This window comes from Platalea leucorodia, assembly GCF_965183815.1.
Source record: "Platalea leucorodia genome assembly, chromosome: 3".
NCBI lineage: Eukaryota > Metazoa > Chordata > Aves > Pelecaniformes > Threskiornithidae > Platalea > Platalea leucorodia.
The window spans coordinates 66,147,005-66,166,674 of NC_138825.1; the positions used below are offsets into that span (position 1 = coordinate 66,147,005).

The 19,670-nt window shown below is 40.1% G+C and overlaps 1 protein-coding gene across 1 annotated transcript in view; it reads left to right on the forward strand.

Annotated features, from left to right (window-relative positions):
• Positions 1-10,747, forward strand: part of MOXD1 (monooxygenase DBH like 1) — a gene marked incomplete at its 5' end in the record, with an annotated part of 50,831 nt that extends 40,084 nt beyond the window's left edge. The window contains 4 exons of the mRNA XM_082305445.1: positions 1,748-1,807; positions 3,793-3,935; positions 7,467-7,635; positions 10,351-10,747. Of these exons, the coding sequence (XP_082161571.1) occupies positions 1,748-1,807; positions 3,793-3,935; positions 7,467-7,635; positions 10,351-10,515 (537 nt within the window). The 3' untranslated portion in view covers positions 10,516-10,747. The remainder of the gene's footprint in view (positions 1-1,747; positions 1,808-3,792; positions 3,936-7,466; positions 7,636-10,350) is intronic.
• Positions 10,748-19,670: the final 8,923 nt, after the last annotated feature.

Genomic DNA, 19,670 nt, shown 5'->3' on the forward strand with positions numbered 1-19,670 from the left:
CTCCCACACTGGGATACTTTTGATATTTGCCCTTTAAAGGCAAGAAGCTAAAATGCTAACTTTCTAATTTAATTTCTACAGCAAAACCTGGACGTTCAGGTGCAGCATTTGAGTCTTTGAAGTCCAACTGCATGTGCTCCACGGGGACTTCAAAGACAAACTGGTGTTACCTCCTCCAGGAAAGAAGTGTTGAAGGGTTTAGGAAGAGGGCTGGCAGAAGATGACAGGTTTGCAGAGAAAACCTGTAATATTTTTAGGAAGATCCATGCAGATTATAGAGAAAGGCCTCTTAAAATTCAAGAACAAAAGGCAGTAGACAGCAGGAAGACTAAAAGAGGTATTTGATAGTATCAGCAACTTAAAAAAGAAAGCTCAAGTAAAAGCTGGAATTCTTTCTCTGAAGTAAGCCTTTTTCATGCCTTTTATTGTTTTCAACTTATGCAAAATTACCAATACAGCTTTACATACATCATTCTGGTGTAATTCATACCACAGTCTAATCAATTAACCAATAATATTAAAAATTTTCATAGGAGTTCTTGTTATTCTCTCCTTCTGCCAGCTCTTCCAAAGGTGTATCCTTCTTTCAGCTTGTGGAGTGCAGATTATTTTTTTTCTTCTCATACTAGCACTCTCTTCTGAATTTGGAAGCAAAAGATCTAATCTCACAAAAGGAACACTTTTAGTGAATGTTATCCAGTCCGTAAGCCACGAGAGCCAGAGACCTCGCTGGTGGGAACCAGCATACTCCTGCTGGGAGCAGCGAAGCTGTGCCAGTACACACTGCTTCAGAAAGCTGTCTCCATTTGGCCGACATGAGGCTGACGCACCTTCTCCCAGCAGCCCGGAGTATAGTTAGCACTAGCATTGATCTGGCAATGAGACAGCCTGCGGGAAAGGAGAAATTCTCAACGTTTGAAGGGTGATCTGATTTTTTTCAGGGAAGATTAATACAATGCGTGATAAGGGAAGATGATGGTAGAAAAAAGTGAACCAAAGCAAATAAACCTCTGGCATCCTTGTGATATGAAATTGCCCAAAAATACCAGATTTTTGATGTCTGGCTATGTTCTTCAATATTTTAATTTCTACTTGATTATCATGGTGATTTTGAGATTTGTATTTGATGAGGTACTGGGAATAAAGTTACTACCAAACTGTAGATCAGTTTGTCAAGACAGCAAAAAGTTAATTGTATGTACTTGAGAAGGTAAGCATCCAGCCTTTCCCATACATATGTGTCAATGTAGTTAAGTCTTTGCCTGCCACTCCTCTACTCCCAGGCTTGGCAGATAAATAGTTGTTATTGTGATGTGGAAAACCTTCTTTTCGTCATTTGGCAAGTATTTCTGTTGAAGTTGGCAGGATAAATTAGCCCGGGGAAAGCTATCCAAAGTAGCACTGGGTGAGTTTTGGAGCAAGAATCATGTGTATACATTGTCTACATATATAATTTTCCTGAAAATAGGATTATAACTGGGCACCTCCATTGCTATTTTAAAAACAGAGACCAGACTCTTACTAAGACTCCTTTTAAATCCATGGGGGATCCCTGAGGATCTGGGACAATATGAATGCTAAGTGCCAAGGCATTAGCATATGCCAATTACCTAATCCTTTGCTCTTTCAAAAAGTCGTATCCACTGCTCTGATCTTTATTTCTTAAGCGTTTGCTGTCATCTGTGGTTACCTGAAGCTGGTGTTGATAAACTTCAGAAATGTGAATTTCCTAAATCTTGTGTTTCAGGGGGATAATTTAATCACAGAATGTCACTACAGTACTGTGGACCGAGTTCGCATGACATGGGTAAGAAAAGTTTTAATGGATCAAAATAAGTACACAAATAATATTGGGGACTAAAATATTTTTCATAAAATGCTATTAAAAAGTGTGAACTTACTTGCTAATGCCTGTGTGCATGTAATTATGTATTATCTTTCCTTTCATAGATTCTTAGGTTTTAAAGTCATCAGGACTATTATGATCATAGTTTGATCTCTTGCATAAAGCATTCATATGACTAGTTTATAAAAATAAGCAAGCCAGCCCATAAAAGATCTTTAAAAATCAGACTTCGCTAGTAGAAGGAGTGCTTTCTTCATAACATGTATTAACATGCAAATTCTGCATATTCTAATGAATTATTTCTATAAACTTGTTATGCATTTTTCCCCAAAGGTGTAATTGCCAGTTCTTACATATTGATTTTTACTTATGCTGTGACTGAGATGGGACCACTTGCTTTCGTGCCTAACGTAGAATCCAGGCAGAATGCAGGTCCTTCGGCCTGGGAGGAGGAGGCCAGGCACAGTGAGCCTCTGTGCGTGACCTTTCTCATGTGGCAGGTTTTCCAGCGGCCGGGACCCTCCCGGACAGCTGCTGCTCCCGGGGCGGCGCAGGAGGAGCCCGCGCCGTACTCTCGCACCCATGCAGCTGAGGCATGAAGTGCGGCTGTGCTGCAGCGCTGGGTGCATGCTCACGGCAGCGGACAAGGCAGGGCCATGGCCAGGGGGTGAGCATCCCCTTCAGGGGTGAGGGGGTCCAGCTCAGGTTTGGCACATGGCAGCGCACGGTCTCCCAGACGCAGCTTTTTAGGTTAGCAGAGGCCAGGCACCAGCCATTGCAATGTGGCCGCTTGGTTTTGGAGGTGAAGCAAATTCATCTGTTGGGACATGAGCTGGACTGTGCCAGCTGGCTACGAAACTGGAGGGTGATGCCAGACCCACTATGTTTATGGGAGGGACGTAGCTGCCGGCACTCAGCCTTCGCCAGGGGCTGATCCCACTTCCTCGTGAGGGGCTGGATCCAGACTCTGGGAGGTGATACCTGAGGGGTTTCTGTTCAACAAGGAAGATCTGTTCCTGGCGTCCAGAGAGCACAGCGATATCTTTCCCTGAATCATGGCTTGCATGTAGGCACATGCAGTAGGTATATAAAGAAAAGCAAAAGAGTGAGAATGAAAGCTTTTGCATTTTTGTCCTATTTTCCTGTGTGGTGACCACACTAGCTCTTGGCCTTTGGTTCGTATGTTTTTTCTTCTCCATTCCTATTCCTGTGGTTCTGTGAGATTTGTGGAACTGTTCCCACAAGGAAATTAGGAACATGCAGCTCATAATCTTGTCCATACTTACCAAGATTAATTTTAAATTGGTCGTTTGCCCCATGGCTCTCAATGGAAGACTGTTTAAGAGTCTGTTTCTTCTGCTAGCTAAAAATCTTACTCTAATTAATTATTTTATAGTTAGTGCTCATTTGTTCTTAAGTCAACATTATCTGCTAACTTAAATAACTCTTTTCTTTCTTACTTTTTATCTGTATATGTACTTACAAGGAGAGTCCATGTAGCTACATATTCCATCCCAGCCTCCGTTTTACTAGGGAAAGCTCATTTAATTTTGTATTAAACAGACTAATTATCCTACCAGATTTTTTCTATATCTGCTCCACTTTGAAGCCCTTTTTAGGAAACATGGTAGATATAAGTACCTTGTAGACAGCTGAAAATAAACCTGAACTTCTCAGATAGTACTCTTCAACATAATAGGAGTTTTATTTTATTGATAGTTGTTCTTTCTGACATCTTTTAAGCTCAGGAGCTATTGCTTGATCTTGCAGTGTATTTTGTAATTAATTATATAATAACTTCTTGCTACTTGATAATCTAATGCGCAAGATAAACCTGTTGAATTGGGCCTCCTGATACACGTTTCATTAGCATATAAATGCTAATCAGTGGTTTTATCTGTGGGATTCCAATGCCATCTTGATTAAAAGAAAAATCCCATTTTCAGGGTGGTCTGAGCACCAGGAATGAAATGTGCCTGTCGTATCTGCTCTATTACCCGAGAATCAACCTCACCCGATGTGCAAGTATTCCAGATATAATGGAACAGCTCCAGTTCATTGGTGTTAAGGAAATCTATAGACCAGTCAGGCAAGTAAAATGTTTATGAATACGTGTAGCACCTTTATTTCTGTCTATGGGATTACAGGGTCATTTTTATACAACCTTTATTTCTTTCTGGTAAAGCAACATGTTGCAGAGTCACTCATGCCACTTCTTTTTTGTCAGTATGCTGTGCTGCTACTTATTTCTCCTGCCAAATTATTTTACATCTTTTTCTTTTGAATAAAAAAGCAGTTTCTTCTGTTAAAGAAATAATATTTCTCACAGCAGCTTTTTTTCACCACAACCATCTGTAAAAAGACTATGTATCAATGTCATGTCAATGTTTCAAATCTATCAATTTATTAAAACATATCAGTGTTTCACGTATATAGAGAGAATTTTGAAAAAGGAGTTTGGGAGCATGGGTATCAAATTACCCAGGGTAGATTTGTTGTCAGTAATTCTGCTGAAGTCAATCAGTGCAACCAGATCCTAGAACTGTTGCTCACATGCAGAGCTTAACACTGTCTCGGTGACCCTGACAAAAATGCACAAAAGGGAAAGAACTTGTAAATTAGAAAGGAAATGGAGGGATTGAGAGAATATTAAATTGTTCATAGTAAAAGATAAACGGTAGATAAGTACCACGGCGGAGACAAATGAGAGAATTGGAGGCTTTGGAAGAATAACAAGTCAGAGGATGATATGCAAAGTAAGTAAAGAGGAAAACATGGAACCACTGGCAGAAATCTGGCCAAGAGGAAGAGAAGAGCTTTTTAGGTGAACTGTTGGCTACAGGGGCTTGCAATTCTGTGCAAAGACACGGTATTCTGAGTCTTGTGCTCCTGCTGCTGAGGGAAGCAGGACACTGCACATTTTTGAGATGTAAATCCATGTCAGAAAGAAAAACGCTGAGCTCATTCATCAATTTTTCTTCCTAATAATAATAACCCATGAGAATCTAAATATTGGCCCGCTGCTCAGCTCAAAAGGGGTAATATTACTTTGTTGTAAGATCTGTCTACTTCAGTGCTCCACAAATACTAAATATCCCCTCTGTGAATGGTGAGGAGTGGGGGCTGTTACCATTTAGGCAACTCAGGATCTATAGCAGCCACCATGAAGGTCCGTACAATTCAGCTGGCATCTGAGTGCTGGGGTAAACCACAGGCCAGTGAATTTTAAATAAGGTGTTACAATTTCTCTGGTAAGTCAGCAGAAGTCTTGCTGTCCTTCATCATCAGAGTCCTCAGCAAAAACAAAAAGCTTCCCAGTGTGTTGTTGGATCTAGCTTTTCCGCCCTTTAATGTCAGTGGGATGACCTGACAACAATATTGCTCACTAAGAGCAAGAGTGATTTCCAGAATCTCACATAAAATTTAAATGTTGGTAGGAGATGGGAGAAAGCCTACTAGAATCAGGATAAATGTATGTGAATATATAAAAATCAATAAATAGTGTATTTCAGTTTTTAAGTGTTCCTTACAGTGCTTAAAATTAAAGCATCTCAATAACAAATCAGCAGTGGAAGTGATTGTAAACAGAGTGAGAATAATCTAAAGAGGAAAGTTCCCAGATGAATGAAATGCAGAAAAATAATCAAAGAATAGAAAGTAGAATGCACTATTAGTGGTGAAAGGTGAATTGCATTTGTATTGTTAGTTGCACTAAACTAATATAGTAAGGTTTTAAAATAAAATGGATAGACCAATAGTGTGTCATCACATTTAAATTTTAAAAGTTGTCTTTCCTTATACAGTTTATCTTAACAAAACCATATAAAACTATTATTGCAAAGTAATTTGATGTACAGGCTTACTGGTCTTAGTTCTGAAATTTATATCCAAGACAGAAGAGTTTGAAGAAAGACACAATGCAATCAATGTCTACTTCATTTTCCATACTATTTCTGCTTAAAATCTCTTTTAATACAGGGAGAACACAGTTTCTAAATTAGTCCTAGCTAAAAGAGTCTTTCTGAGCTTAGAAAGAAAATATTCTAACAAATGTATGCTCTCTTGAGTGTTCATTCATGATAACTGTACTTAAAGAAAAAATGCACATTTGGCCTGGGGAAATAAAGATGTTTTGAATAGAGTAAGTATGCAGACTGTCTGCCGCAAATGGAATAGTAATTAGAAGAGAGATTATTAATGCCTCTAGTATTTATGACCTAATCCACAATTCTTGTTTCATTAAGCTCTGTCAGCCTAAGGATATGTGACCTGATACTCATCTCTCTTGTGTCAGTCTTACACTGGAATTGCTTCACTGACTCCTCTAAAGTCTCTCTTGACTTACACATGAAGGCAAGCTGGAAGCAAGATCAAGGCACTGTGGCTCACTTTAAAACTCTTTTTTTCTTCGGTCTGGTGGCACAGACAGTGGTATAAATCATGAGGAGCTGAGATAAAAGCTATTGGGCCACGATAGTGTAAAATGGGTTCTTGATTAAAATTATGTCCTCCGTGCTTAGGTGGACTTTGGCATAGGCAGCACTTTACCCAAAGCAAGTGGGAGACAGCCTACTGCAAGATAACACAGATCTGTCTACAGTGCTTTGAAAAGATAACTCATGCTCCAACCAAGTTATTAATTAGGTTACTTAGATAATGTTTTAACTGCTTTTATTCTTCCACTAGCTGTATTGGACTTTCTGTTTTTAAAAACTTGACCCGTCCACCATGTTGTTTCCATTCATCCCAGTAGAGTCAAACAAGGAGAAAGCAAGAACAATGGAAAAGGTTTTATGTAGCTGTTTGTTTGTTTGTTTTTTTATTTTTCTTTCTTTATTTCTTTTGAGTTTTCTTTACTAAATGAAAGACAAGAAATCCATTCCTTCCCTTTCCACATCTTTGGCTGGTGGGGAATGGGATTGGCCCAACTTGTTCATGGGGAGGATTCCCACACGTGGGCAAATAGTCATATCTCTCACAACAGAGCAGCAGGTCTCTATCCCACCCCTGGCCAAAAGTCCTCTTGCAGCCAGCATGGAGGGACATGCCAAAAGGCAATGTCCACACCAGCAGTTATTCTCATTTGGTCTTTTGGCACTGCTGCCAACCAATGCATGTTAAAGCAACTCCTGTGCTAGGCTGGGGTTTGAGCTATTATCTGAGTTATGACCAGAGTTTGGCAAAGCCATCTGGAAGCAGCTTTCTAATGGCAAATGTTTCTTTACAACACTGTCTGCCAAGCCTAGTAGAGGGTGTGGTGCTTTTTTTGTTTTGTTGTTTTGAGAAGTTACAACAGAAGATCTGTTTTGTATTGCCTGTGTATTCAGTTTGTAGATCAGAGAACAGCACTGTAATTCTTTTTCTTAAAGTCCTTCATTTCTAACAGCATCTGGCAGCAAGTCCTAAACTTCTGACAAACTTTTGTAAATCTGTTAAAATCAATGAAACTGCATCAATTTTCAGTAGCAGAGAACTTAGCTGAGAATGTGAGTTAGGCATAATATACATGTTGATAGTACATTTGTTTCTCTGAGTATATTCTCCCAAAGCTTTTCCTCATCAGTTCCAACCTGATGGTATTCATCTCATTTTTAAAATCTATTTATTTATTTTTCTTTAGGACTTGGCCTTTCATTATCAAGAGTCCTAAGCAGTATAAAAACCTGTCTTTTATGGATGCAATGAACAAATTCAAATGGTCCAGATCGGAGGGTGTCTCCTATAATGAACTTGTGCTTAAACTACCAGTGAATGTGAGATGTTCAAAAACAGATAATGCAGAATGGTCGGTAAGTCTAAGTGTTGAAAAGGAGGCAACAATGCTATGAAACAAATGTGATTTACTGTGCTTCATTGAGTGTGAATAAGTACCTGGTTATATGTCTTCAGACTGTTTTCGCAGCTATATTGCATTTACATACAATAACAAATGATGAGAATGTTTCATCAATGCTTTCACCTAACTCAAGTTCTAGAAGTATTTAAAAAGAACAGAAAAGTTGGAGCTCTGATCAGCACTTGGGATCAGTAATAGGAGTATGGAGTCTTTCAATGTGTCTGGGACTGATCAGAGAGTAACCATGTGTCTAGATTATGTGACCAAGTTAGAAAACTGTTTTCCCTTGGCTGCCTCCATTGTCAGGGACTTATATTAGGGTCTTGCGATGGATGATCCAAAATCCCTAAATCGGGTTCCTTCTCTGAGTCACACTGTAGGGGGAAGCTTACTGACTACATAAGGAAGCCTCAAGAATCTAACTTCTTAACTCAGGCATCTAGACTACCTAAAGTTATACGAGGACTCTTCCAATATCTCTTGCTTTTTTGTTGGTCTTGTGTCTTAGAGATGTCTGTAGTATTGGGCCAAAAAAAGTACATTTGGATTCTCTGTTTCCTTTGTGCACCTTTGGAAGATTTTATCTTCTATAGTTTTCCTTTCCCAACTCTCTTGATGAAAAAAACTGTAAGATAAAAAATAATTCCCCAGTAAGTTATTATTTATTCTAAATGTCTACTGGTATTTTAACAGGACTGCTGGGAAAAGCTGTCAGCTTTAGCACTGATGTGTGTTTATAAAGAACTGCTAGTGCATGTAGTATCATCCCTGAAGGAGATGCTGAAAAATATATATTGCTCCTTGAGCTCCTTTACAGAGTCCAAATTCAAGACTCCATTTCGCTTTTTTGAGCTTTTCTGCTCAGAAGGGGAGATTGTCTCATTGTACTAGCTTATCTTCTACCATGATTTTAGGCCAGCATAACAAAGCTGATACCAGATACTACTGATGAAATGCTTCCTAAGAAAGGACCTTTGCCTCATTCCCCTCACCCCACAAAACAGCCCACGTTGCCTCGTAGTGGGTCACACAGTGCTTTCAGGTGGTGGAGAAATTGCCCTTCCTGCAGCGATGTTCTTGGGTCTTTCCAACATCAATCAGACTGTTCTGCCCATGGGATGTCAATGAAATACTGTGTGCTATAAGTAATCAAAGAGGTTCTGGTTTTTTTCTAATATTTGTCCCACTGCAGACCTTCTGTGAAAAGTAGTTATTGACAGTACATGTGACTATTCACCAGTTTTGGTTAAACTTCTGGACCTTTGCAACTGCTGGCCAGTAGCAGCTGCGTAGCCACTCTTTCACTGATTATTCGTCAGAGGACAAGTTAAGATGATGAAAAGCACACAGAAATTTTATTGGGAGGGGATAGGCTTTTTTTTTTTTAAATGGTATGCTTTCTGGAAAATGCTGTTCCCGTTTATCTTACAGGATGAAGGAACAATACTTACAACTTAAAGAACATAGTCAAACAGTGAACTCACTGGAACTGGGAGTGCTTAGTTCTTCCTTTTAATCATAGTTTCCTATTTCAAATGACTAGGGCATATTCATCAAAGCTAAGATTAGGACTCTTTCCTTTCCCTTCCCTTATTAGTAATATTACATTAAATTGGCTATCCTCATCAAAATCAAGAACAGATTTAACCTGAATGGCCAAACAATCGGTGAGTTGTTACAAGAAGAAAAAAACTTGAAGCAGAGGAACTGAGTTGAAAATACCTTCATCCTTCTGTAGGGATGGTCCCTTGATAAGTTTTAGCTTTGTGTTGTGTTTGCTAAGATTAAGTCAATATTTAGATTTTTTTTTTTTTCTGCAGTACAGGGTAATTGCAACATGGAAAAAAACCCAAAGCAAGCACATGCTGTGCAGGTGGGCATTCAAACTTTCAGAAATGTTTGTGTGCAGGGGCTCTCTTTTTGCATAGCTTCTTTTCTTCAACATGTAGGGAGTACATTTAGGAAAAGTATAGACAAGCAGTGTACCCAAATCTCTCCAATTTCATGTTAAAGCCAGGACAGGCAGGTAGTTGTGTCTAACTCCATAAAAATTGCACTGAGTTTAAGGGAAGAGTAAAAAATGCTCAGTATATAGAAATATGACACTGCTGTAGGCAGCCCTGCTTGAGCAGGGACATTGGACCAGATTACCTCCAGAGGTCTCTTCCAACCTCAACCACTCTATGATTCTGTGAAATAAATGTGTGCACGATTAACTGCCTTGTACATGCAAGTGTAAGCCTTGTATGTACAAATGAACATGCTCAAATATCATCCAATATCCCTATAGCACCGTAACACTGTAAACTTCCATTTTTGTCTGCCAGAAAGATGAAAACAAAACCCAAACCAACCAAACAATCCCACAAAGCAAAAGAAGGTCATACAAATCAACCAACAAAAGCCTAACCTTGCTTTACTGGAGAGGATGCCAGTGTGTACAGCTGTTCCCTAGCTGAGAACAATGGATGTGCACACTGGCTGATCATTTGGCATGCAATACATTAATATTTTTACTGAGCTTGATGTATCCACAGTAAGAGTCACAACCCCAGTACAAAACTAGCAATAGCTTCTCATGCAAGCTGCCAACTAGTTAAGGAGCAAAATACAGATCTCTAATCTCATGTGACAAAGCTCTGATCAATTTTTATTATTTTAATTGCAGATCCAAGGCATGACAGCTTTACCCCCTGAAATAGAGAGACCGTACAAGACAGAACCAGTAATATGCAGCTCATCTTCCTGTTTACGTTGCAGTTTATTCCTCACCCTGTTGTTTGTCATACATGTCACAGCCAGTACCATAGGAAACATTGGGCCCTTTGTATAATAATTTTTATTCATTTGTGTTCTGTATGCCATGCAAGTCCTGAGGTGTTTGCACTGTTGCTACTGTAGATTTATTTTTTTACTTATTAATAAACTAAATTTGACAGTTCAAAATAAAATGTGTGCTTCCTCTGAAAACTGTGGGGTTTTTGGCTTTCAGTATAAAGTATGTATAAAACACAGTAGGTACACTGGCACGTTGCATATTGAAATCTTTTCCCGTATCATTTTGTTATACTTTCTCCTGGCTCTTTCATGTGGTGTTTTCAAAACCAACTATGTATATGGGTAAAATTAATAAACTAAAAGCAACTTAGTTAACTACATTCAACCTGGTGTGCGCTGTATTATTTTGTCTTGGTTCTTGACATCTGCAGGTTATGAAATTGTTTCTGTATGGACATGTCTTGCAAAGGTGTATTTGGGCATGTCTGACTGACATCTGCCGTAAAGCTACAGGAAGGATTCATTTAGGGAGGACATTTCTGGGAGCAACACATTGCAAACCATCTCTCCACCTTAAGAGAACTGAACGCTATGGGTGTGAAAGGGATGAACCCCAAATGTCCCCACAGCGATTGCTATACGAGTCCTTCAACTTGACAGGGATTTCTTTCCCCCTTTTCTGTTCTTTCTCTCTTCCCCAGTCCCTGGCAATCCAGTGTGTTTCTTTTCTCTTAAGATATTTGTACGGAGAGTAAAGCTTTGGCGAGGGGGAGGCACACCTTTGCTAGATTTGATCTGGATAGCAGTAGCAATAAAGATGTATCTCACAGCCAGGCTCTGGCACGCACAGGGAACCAGAGTACGAGCCTGCCAGGAGCTATTTTTAGCACATGCCGAGCATCACAATAGGCCAAACTGTTGATTAAGAGGTTATTTTTGTGTCTCGCGTAAAAATTTTTATTTGTTTATTTTTTTCAAAATCTGCAACTTTTTTACTCAGATGGTGTTGGGCAGGGAAGATTCCCAAACGATACCTAATTTATTGTTCCCACTGAAATTATGCAACACAGTAGAAAAGGACTTTGAACACCCAACCCCCCCCCCTTATTTTCATAGCCACACTGCAGTTACAGTAAACTATAATTTTTCCATAGTGCTGCATAAACTTTACGAGAGTGTGGCTGTAAAAATAAGTTGTTTGGGATGTTGAGAGTGCTCCCCTGACCACTGCAAGACCTGCACTATAACCTCTGTAGACTTAGTTACACACAGACTTGGTTACGTACGTTTTATGTCATTGAGCATTTTTGTGCAGTGTGGTGAGTCCAGAGCAGATCAAGAACCTGACTAAGCTGAAATAAACGGGTTTTCTGAACATTTTTGTTCATTGACTCTTAATGACTGATACCTGTCTGTGCAGTTGCAGCTCTTAACAAGGGCAGGCTGTTCTGATGCAAAGAAACATCACATAAGAAGGTGTCCTGGTTTCAGCTGGGGTAGAGTTAATTTTCTTCTTAGTAGCTGGTATAGTGCTGTGTTTTTGATTTAGTATGAGAATAATGTTGATAACACACTGATGTTTTGGTTGTTGCTGAGCAGCACTTAAACTAATCAAGGACTTTTCAGCTTCCCATGCTCTGCCTGGTGCACAAGAAGCTGGGAGGGAGCACAGCCGGGACAGCTGACCAAAGTGGCCAAAGGGCTCTGCCATACCATATGATGTCATGCTCAGTGTATAAGCTGGGGGAAGAAGAAGGAAGGGGGGGACGTTCGGCGTGATGGCATTTGTCTTCCCAAGTAACCACTATGCATGATGGAGCCCTGCTTTCCTGGAGATGGCTGAACACCTGCCTGCCCATGGGAAGTAGTGAACGAATTCCTTGCTTTGCTTTGCATGAGTTTTCTCACTTTTACTCTTCTGATTCTCTCCCCCATCCCACTGGGGGGAAGTGAGCGAGCAGCTGTGTGGTGCTTAGTTGCCAGCTGGGGTTAAACCACGACAGAAGGAATATAAGGAGAGGATTTGGGAACTACCTTCTCTGTATTTGAGAAGTGAAAGGAAAGCATTACAAATCTGGTAAGGCTCCTTTGTGGGTAGCCAAAATGACAATGATGTGTGTGATAATCAACACAGAAGAGAGGCACTGAAGCAGCTAATGCCTCAAGTAGAGATGAGAGAGTTAATCAAGTATAGATTAATTTTCTAGGATCTATAACAATCTCATTACAAAATTTATGCATAAAGGGAGTTTAAAATGAGCGATGAAGATAGAGGTTCATGGGCCCTGCTAAATCTTCCTGATGCTGCGGTCTGCACGTAGGGTAAGAGAAATTCCCTCCAAATCCTGGGAAATTTCTTTGCCGTTGTTGGGCAGCTGCTTTCTCCAAATATACCTGGACAGTGGTATGTTCTGCCATCCTTCCCACTGGTGCTGGATAAGGTAAGGAAAAGGTGTACGCCAAATACCATATGGCTTTTTTGGGGTCAAAACCCTGAAGTTTCAATACAGAAATGTAACTATTTAGGTGTCTCCTTCCTGCCAGCAGAACAACTATACTGTTCTGTTTCGTGTTCCTGAATAGAACTGGTTGAAAAATGAAAAACAAATGGCAGTCATGGTGAATTATAGGTAGAAAAATCTTCCAAGTGATGATTTGTACAGATCCGTTCTGAACATGAAAAGCCAGGGCATCTTCCAGCTAAGATATCACAGAGTCCAAGGTGCACCTTGTTGTAAAAGCAGTCAGCGGGAGCCTTGGCCTTTCTTACACTCAAACCCATCCCTACAGTGGGCATGTTTGAATAGCTTTTTGTCAGGGAGTGAGGAGAAAAATAATAGGGAACGAAATGAGAAAAGAGCATTTGTGTTGGACAGGGGAGCCCTTTCACATGCAATGCGGTCTCTCATTTGCTAATAGACGTGGGCTACTGGCATCAGTCCTATGTTGACTTGGTTTGCAACAAAGATAAAGCAGATCTAGGGTTATTTTCCATTCACTTGGCTGTTCTCTGATTTGATGCAGTTTCTTATCTACGGAGATTTCCTTTCCATGGGCACCCGTCCTAAGAACATGTGAATAGGTGGGTGTTTGCTGTTGCCATCCAGTAAGCCACGAGATGATGTAAAGCAAAACTGACCCAGAAAGGATGTCCGTGAGAGATAACTGCCAGTATATCAGGAAGACCTGCGGTATACACTAAAAGTTCATTTTTGTTTAACCTGCAAATGTTTTATAACTTCTGGAGGAATGGAAAGGAAAATTTTGCTTCACAGGTAGATAAAATGACAAACTGGTGATACAGTTCTGCGATACTTCCAACTAAAAGGATCCAAACCAATGTGCACATTACATTATGAAAGAAACTTAAAATAAGAAAATAAATAAATGGTGAAAATCTGAAACTGTAAAAAATTTAAAGCAAAGACAAAGGTGAGAAATGCCACAAGCTAACTCCATGCCACTGAAGAAAAAACAGGTGGGGCAAACAGATACGTAGTCACACTGCATAAGAAAAAGCTCTCAGGCACAGGTTTCTGTGGTTTTCTTTCAATATTGTGCAATGCTAAAGCATGTACTCTTCCATTGTATAGTTACCCAAAGCTTTCATAACAGTTATAGTTAAAAGTATATACAGTAAATACTGTTTTCAAGCAAACCATGGTAGAGGGAGGATATTGAGTATACAGTGGAAGATCAATGAGTTAGAGATGATGAGCACAAAATGACTAAATGTAGTACCTCCTTTTAATGATTTTGCTATTCAGAGCTGTTCTGTGTGAAGAAATGTGTTAAGAATTTCTAGTGAAAAGCTAAATATATAACTATTTTAGTGGGATAAGAAGTTGCATTCTGGAATAGCAGTTGAAAATCCCGTTTTCCTTAAATCAGATTCCCCACACAATGGTCCAGCTGCCTGTCACCTGTAGACTATCTATAGATATACTATTAATACTATTTAATCCCCTTTTGGTTTTGTTATTTATTCATTATGAAGCTTCCATTTAATGACCATATGGCTCTCCTCAAATATTCACGTTATCTGAATCAACAACCATTTGGGATTTTGCCTGTTTGTTGTAAAACCAGGACAAAGGAAGACTGAGAAGGGAGCACTGGAGTTTACGTAGCTCTTCGATTTGCCCCTATAGGGAAGGGTGTCATTCTCTGTTCACATATCCCATCCACAAGACCCATCGTGCGACTCCGTGGAAGCCCATCTGTGCCTGTATCACCGTGACATCTAGGCTGGGTGCAAGTGGGGACTGACACAAGGGCGAGAAGCAGAGCCACAGCCAGTGGTAGTGCAACTGTGCTGGGCTTAAGCCCTTTCACTGGGGAGGTCTGGCTTGGTAACCATACTGGCTGGTTAAAAAGAGGGACTGTATGGCCATATTATCCTAGATGCTGAAGAGGCACAAATTTAATAAATAAAACCTAGCGGAAACACTGGCCTCATTCTCCTCTCCCCCCGCTTCATGCAGAAAGTGACTATTTTTAGACCAATTATTACTTCTGGAATGTTTAAGAATGCCCACTCCTTCCGCTCTCTGCCTCTTATTTCTGATTTTTGGTACATCCCTGTCTTGCATGAGAGAGAGAGAGACAGCAAACTTATCCTGAACCTTTTAGCAGAGAGGAAAGCTGGGAGAAGAAAATGACAGCTGTGACACAGAGCGCTCTTCGGGGCTGCTTCCTCCATCCCCACGGAGGTTTCCTTAGGCCACAGGTACCCCGGGAGCATCGCCTCCCCAGACACCAGCGTCCTGTGGGCGCACCGAGCCTGGCACAGGCTGAACAAAGAGGTGGGGGCAGCCATGAAGTTTCCCTTCTTCAGCCCCTGCAAAGTGCTTGCCGTGCAGATGCCCACTCCCGGCAACCAAAACCTAAAGCCTGGTGCCCAGTGCACTCACCTAGGATAAATATATGAACACAATTTACGTTTATACATCAAAACTAGAAAAGCAGAATATTTTCCCAGACTGAATTTTCAGTTTTGTGGTAACTCTAGTTTGCAGGAAAACTGTAAGATATCAGGCGAACGTAAGATGAGTTAAGATGTCTAAAAATGTGTCTTATAGTCTGCTTCCGAAAGCTGGCCATTTTAGGAGGAGTTATTGCATCCTGCTCAAAAGAAGACATGTTAAAATTCAGTACAAGCTCTTCCAAACCACTGAACAAGAATCATACCTATCACCACTTCAATAATCCCACATAATCAGATGTGGCTCTTGCTATTACCCACTTGGTTTGCATTGTACCCACAGACTTCAGTGTTGAAAAGCATTTTCAACAGGTACAGTTACACTGCTAATTTTTTACAGATAGAAATGTGATTCTCTGCTAAATTTGTGATTGTTTCTCCTACTCATCCTGCTCTTCTTCAAGGTAAGATAATATGAGTATACTCATATGAGGTAATGCTGATGAAGGACCATTTTCTTCTGCATAGTGTGTAAGTACCAACATTAAATGGTGCAAAATGATTTTTAAATGCTGTCATTAACATAGTTGTTCTAAAACACACTTTGCCCTGGTTTATGTAACTGCAGAAGGCAGAGGAGAATAGTAACCCCTGCTTCCAGTACGTACGCTAAATCTGACTACCTTCAAGACAACCTGTAAAAACTTTCAAGACTATTTGTACCACAGCTGTAAAAATACTCAGAGAACAGGAAGCTTTTCCCAGACAACTGTGGTGAGTGAACCATTGACTCCAGCAACATTTGTTTGCTCCGTGTCCTGCCTTTCTAGTCTTTGTAGCACTGAATTTATGACTTCAGTGGTGACTTCTGCGCTTGCTGTGCATGGGGAAGTTCAGAGGCTCTGCTGCTCTTTGCCCCTTGGCCGTGGTGAGGGGGGCTGGAACTGACTGTGGCCACCAGCTTTTTCATGGCTGCCCTGCAAACTGCCTTGGGTCTCAATGAGACTCATAAGGAGTTGGTAAAATACGTTTCCTTGTTTTTAAAATACACTCACAAAATTGGGTAAAACTGTAGTTTAATATGTGATGGGAACACTGAACTGAAGAAACCGCATAGTTGGATTGTATGTATACTACATGGATTTTAAATATGCATGGCTGCTGAATGTAAATGCATAAAGAAAGTGGGACTTTTTAACAGTGCAAAGGAGGATAGTTGCTCTGATATACAGGGAAAATATTCAGTAACCTGTGAATACCTGCCTTAGAAGCAAAATCTTCATTATAACATATAACCATCGTGCACAGTTAGGAAGGTTGATGAACGGCATAGAGGTGGCTGGTTAAATACTTGTTGGAGTTTCCTTTTAAAATTACTGAAGTTTAAACTATATTGTTAAGATTTTTAAGAAGGTCTTTTGAATTAAATATCCACCTTTTTAGTTAAATGCAAACAAACCCTAAAAGTGTAAATAAATTACTTCAGGAAGAGGAAAGGTGGTATGCTGGGAGTCTGTAAGTGATAATTTTACAGGCTCAGATGGCAGCAACTGCCTTATCACCATTTGCTCAGAATAAAATCATTGTGCGATTCTTTGCTTGCTCCCTTGACTGGAAGAGTCCAGGATGGACAGAGCACGGCTTGTGTTAGCTAGGACAGGCAAAAGCTACCATCTCCCAGACTTATTAGGATTAAACTATTTCTGTTTCATTTTATTTGAGTTAAACTCTTTCTATTGTGCTTTTAATTATTGAGATCATGTCCAGATCATACTGCAGGAGTCAACTTCTATTGTGTCGTAGGCAGCATATAGATAACTAACTAAATAGATGTATATTGCAGCAGTTCTGAGCTTGCAGAGCATGCTTTTTGGGAGGGAGTTGACCATCTGTCTTGAAATATCACGCCCTTTTAATCATTGAAAAGATACAGAATACACAGTGGGACATATTTTTCATTCAGCTTATACCTTTTCCTTGTATTTTAAGCCTCAGATGCTAAAAGCATATGTGGGTTGTTGGTTTTTTTTTTTTGTACTTACTGTACAAAAGGCAGTCCTTTTTCCCTAGTTGCCATGCATCCCTACATACAGTTGATTTTATCTGGGATATGCCAGAGCTCCTTAAATGACATCAAGTATTATTCCCTCTACCTAGCTTCAAGCCAGCTGAGGCCTCTAGTTGCTCTTTGTAGCAGAGGAGGATGGTGCAGAACATGGGCCCTCCTGGAGGGACAACCCTCCCCTGACAGTATTTCATGTGAAGGAACACTTTGCACAAGATCATACTAACAAAATATTTACTTTAAGTGAATGTCTTTTTACACGAGTCTGTGGCATACAGTGAATCTGGGACATCACATCTGATCTAGGATGACATATTGCAATTTTACAACTAACATTGTGTTGTTGAGGTGAGCTCTGAGAGACAGAAAACTCTTACTGTAAAACACAAACAGATTGTATAAATACTCCTTGAGACTCAGAGAGTTACTGGTAAAGTAATTGCCTTTTGTGAGGCTGTTCTCTCCTTTCTTATGTATGCCTCCCATGGGTTACATATACATCACCTTGTAAATGCTTCCAGCTTCTTCCATCCTAGTGAGCAAGAAACCAGCTGGGAGCTGAATGTGGTTCTCTCACTAATTAACCACCAGGCAGCCTCATTACAGGTGGTTTACAACTCCCTTACGAAATACTGGCAAAGAAAAAAAAATTACTCTTTTAGATTTATGCAACAATTTCCTCAGCATATTGTCATTATTTAGTCATGATTTTGCTTCTCTGTTTGCAGTGATTTTTAAGAAAGATAACGATATTTTTTTCACTGGAAATTTCTAATCTCTTGAAAGGAAACCCAGCAAAATCCAAGCTGCTGACTCCTTCCCCTACTCTAACCTAGGGACCATGGTTCCTAGGTCAAAGGTTCTTACAGCTTGACGCAATACTCTGAAGAGTCTTGCTTTATGAAGGAGCAAAAATAATGTGACAATCTCAAATGCCTTTCAGGTTTATTTAAGCCTGGACTATCAGTACAAGAGAAAATACATTAAAAATACCTACTTCACCAAGACAAATAGCATTTCTGTGGGTCTCCTGTTGGTTTTACTAAGAATTTCTGTTCTCAGGTCTAAAAGAGCATGTTGTGCACTATATTTTTCTTGTTAATTGCCTGCCTTAAGATTGTACGACTGGCTTGTCATCAGAGGATGTCTTAAGATATGTAAGGGGATAGGGTTTGAAAGCTTCTTCATAACCTGTGCAAAACCTTGTGAGGCACTTCTGGGGAATACAGCAAACTTCTATAAATATCTGTGTCTTTTAGACATCAAGTTACAAGTCTCCAATATGCTGTGAAAGCCATAAAAGCTGCTCAAGTGTTGGCCATTATTTGTGGCATCATGTAATAAATCTGGGAGAAGCTATTCCCAGATTGTGCCTCTCTGGGGAAACTGTAATTGAAATACTGAACCTAGACACATTTTTAGACTTATCAGGTTGGATTCACTGCTGAAGTAAGGTGACACAAATCCATTATAGAGATATATGAGTCTACCTCATCCTTCAACAGCAGACGAGTTGGCCCTTCAAGGCTGGCAAGACGTAGAAAAACAGGTCGGAAAACTGAGAAAGGCACCACAGGAACCAGACAGCAGGAAAAAAGTAAAGATAAATATATCCAGTTGAACATACCTCCAGAGGTTAGTGCTTTTTAGCTAGGGTGGGGAAGAACTGACCTGTAGAGAGAAGAGATGCCTATATATGAAATCTGTGGATATTTTTGAAAGTCATGATGGAAAGAACAACTGGCTTCATACCTAATGCAGTGAACCAAGCTTAGGAGTCCTGTGTTCAGTAGCCTACCCATGCCATCACCAGAAGTATGTCTGCAGTTAAACTAACACACACTCCAAACAGGGTGATGGTGGATAAATCTGTGAAAATGTGCATGCGGGAGCTGGATGCCACAGAGATAGACGACTGCCAGAAACGTACAGGGAGTGTTTTAGCGCAGAAGAGGAGAAGGAATTATTAAAGGGGGTTTTGGGACAATTAGGCAAAATAAAATTATGGAAGGCTAGAAAAGACAATTAGCCAAGACTTCCTGATTATGAAATCTGTCCATTTGCTTGTTCATCTCCTATTTGAAGTCCTGGGGCTTTATTGTCTGGGAAAGGTAATCTTAGATTTGACAAAAACTGTCTACTTTACAGAACATTCCTGTATTGGCAGAAGATAGACTGGTAACCAGATAAGAACTTTCCCTTGTAAACAGAAAGATAAAAC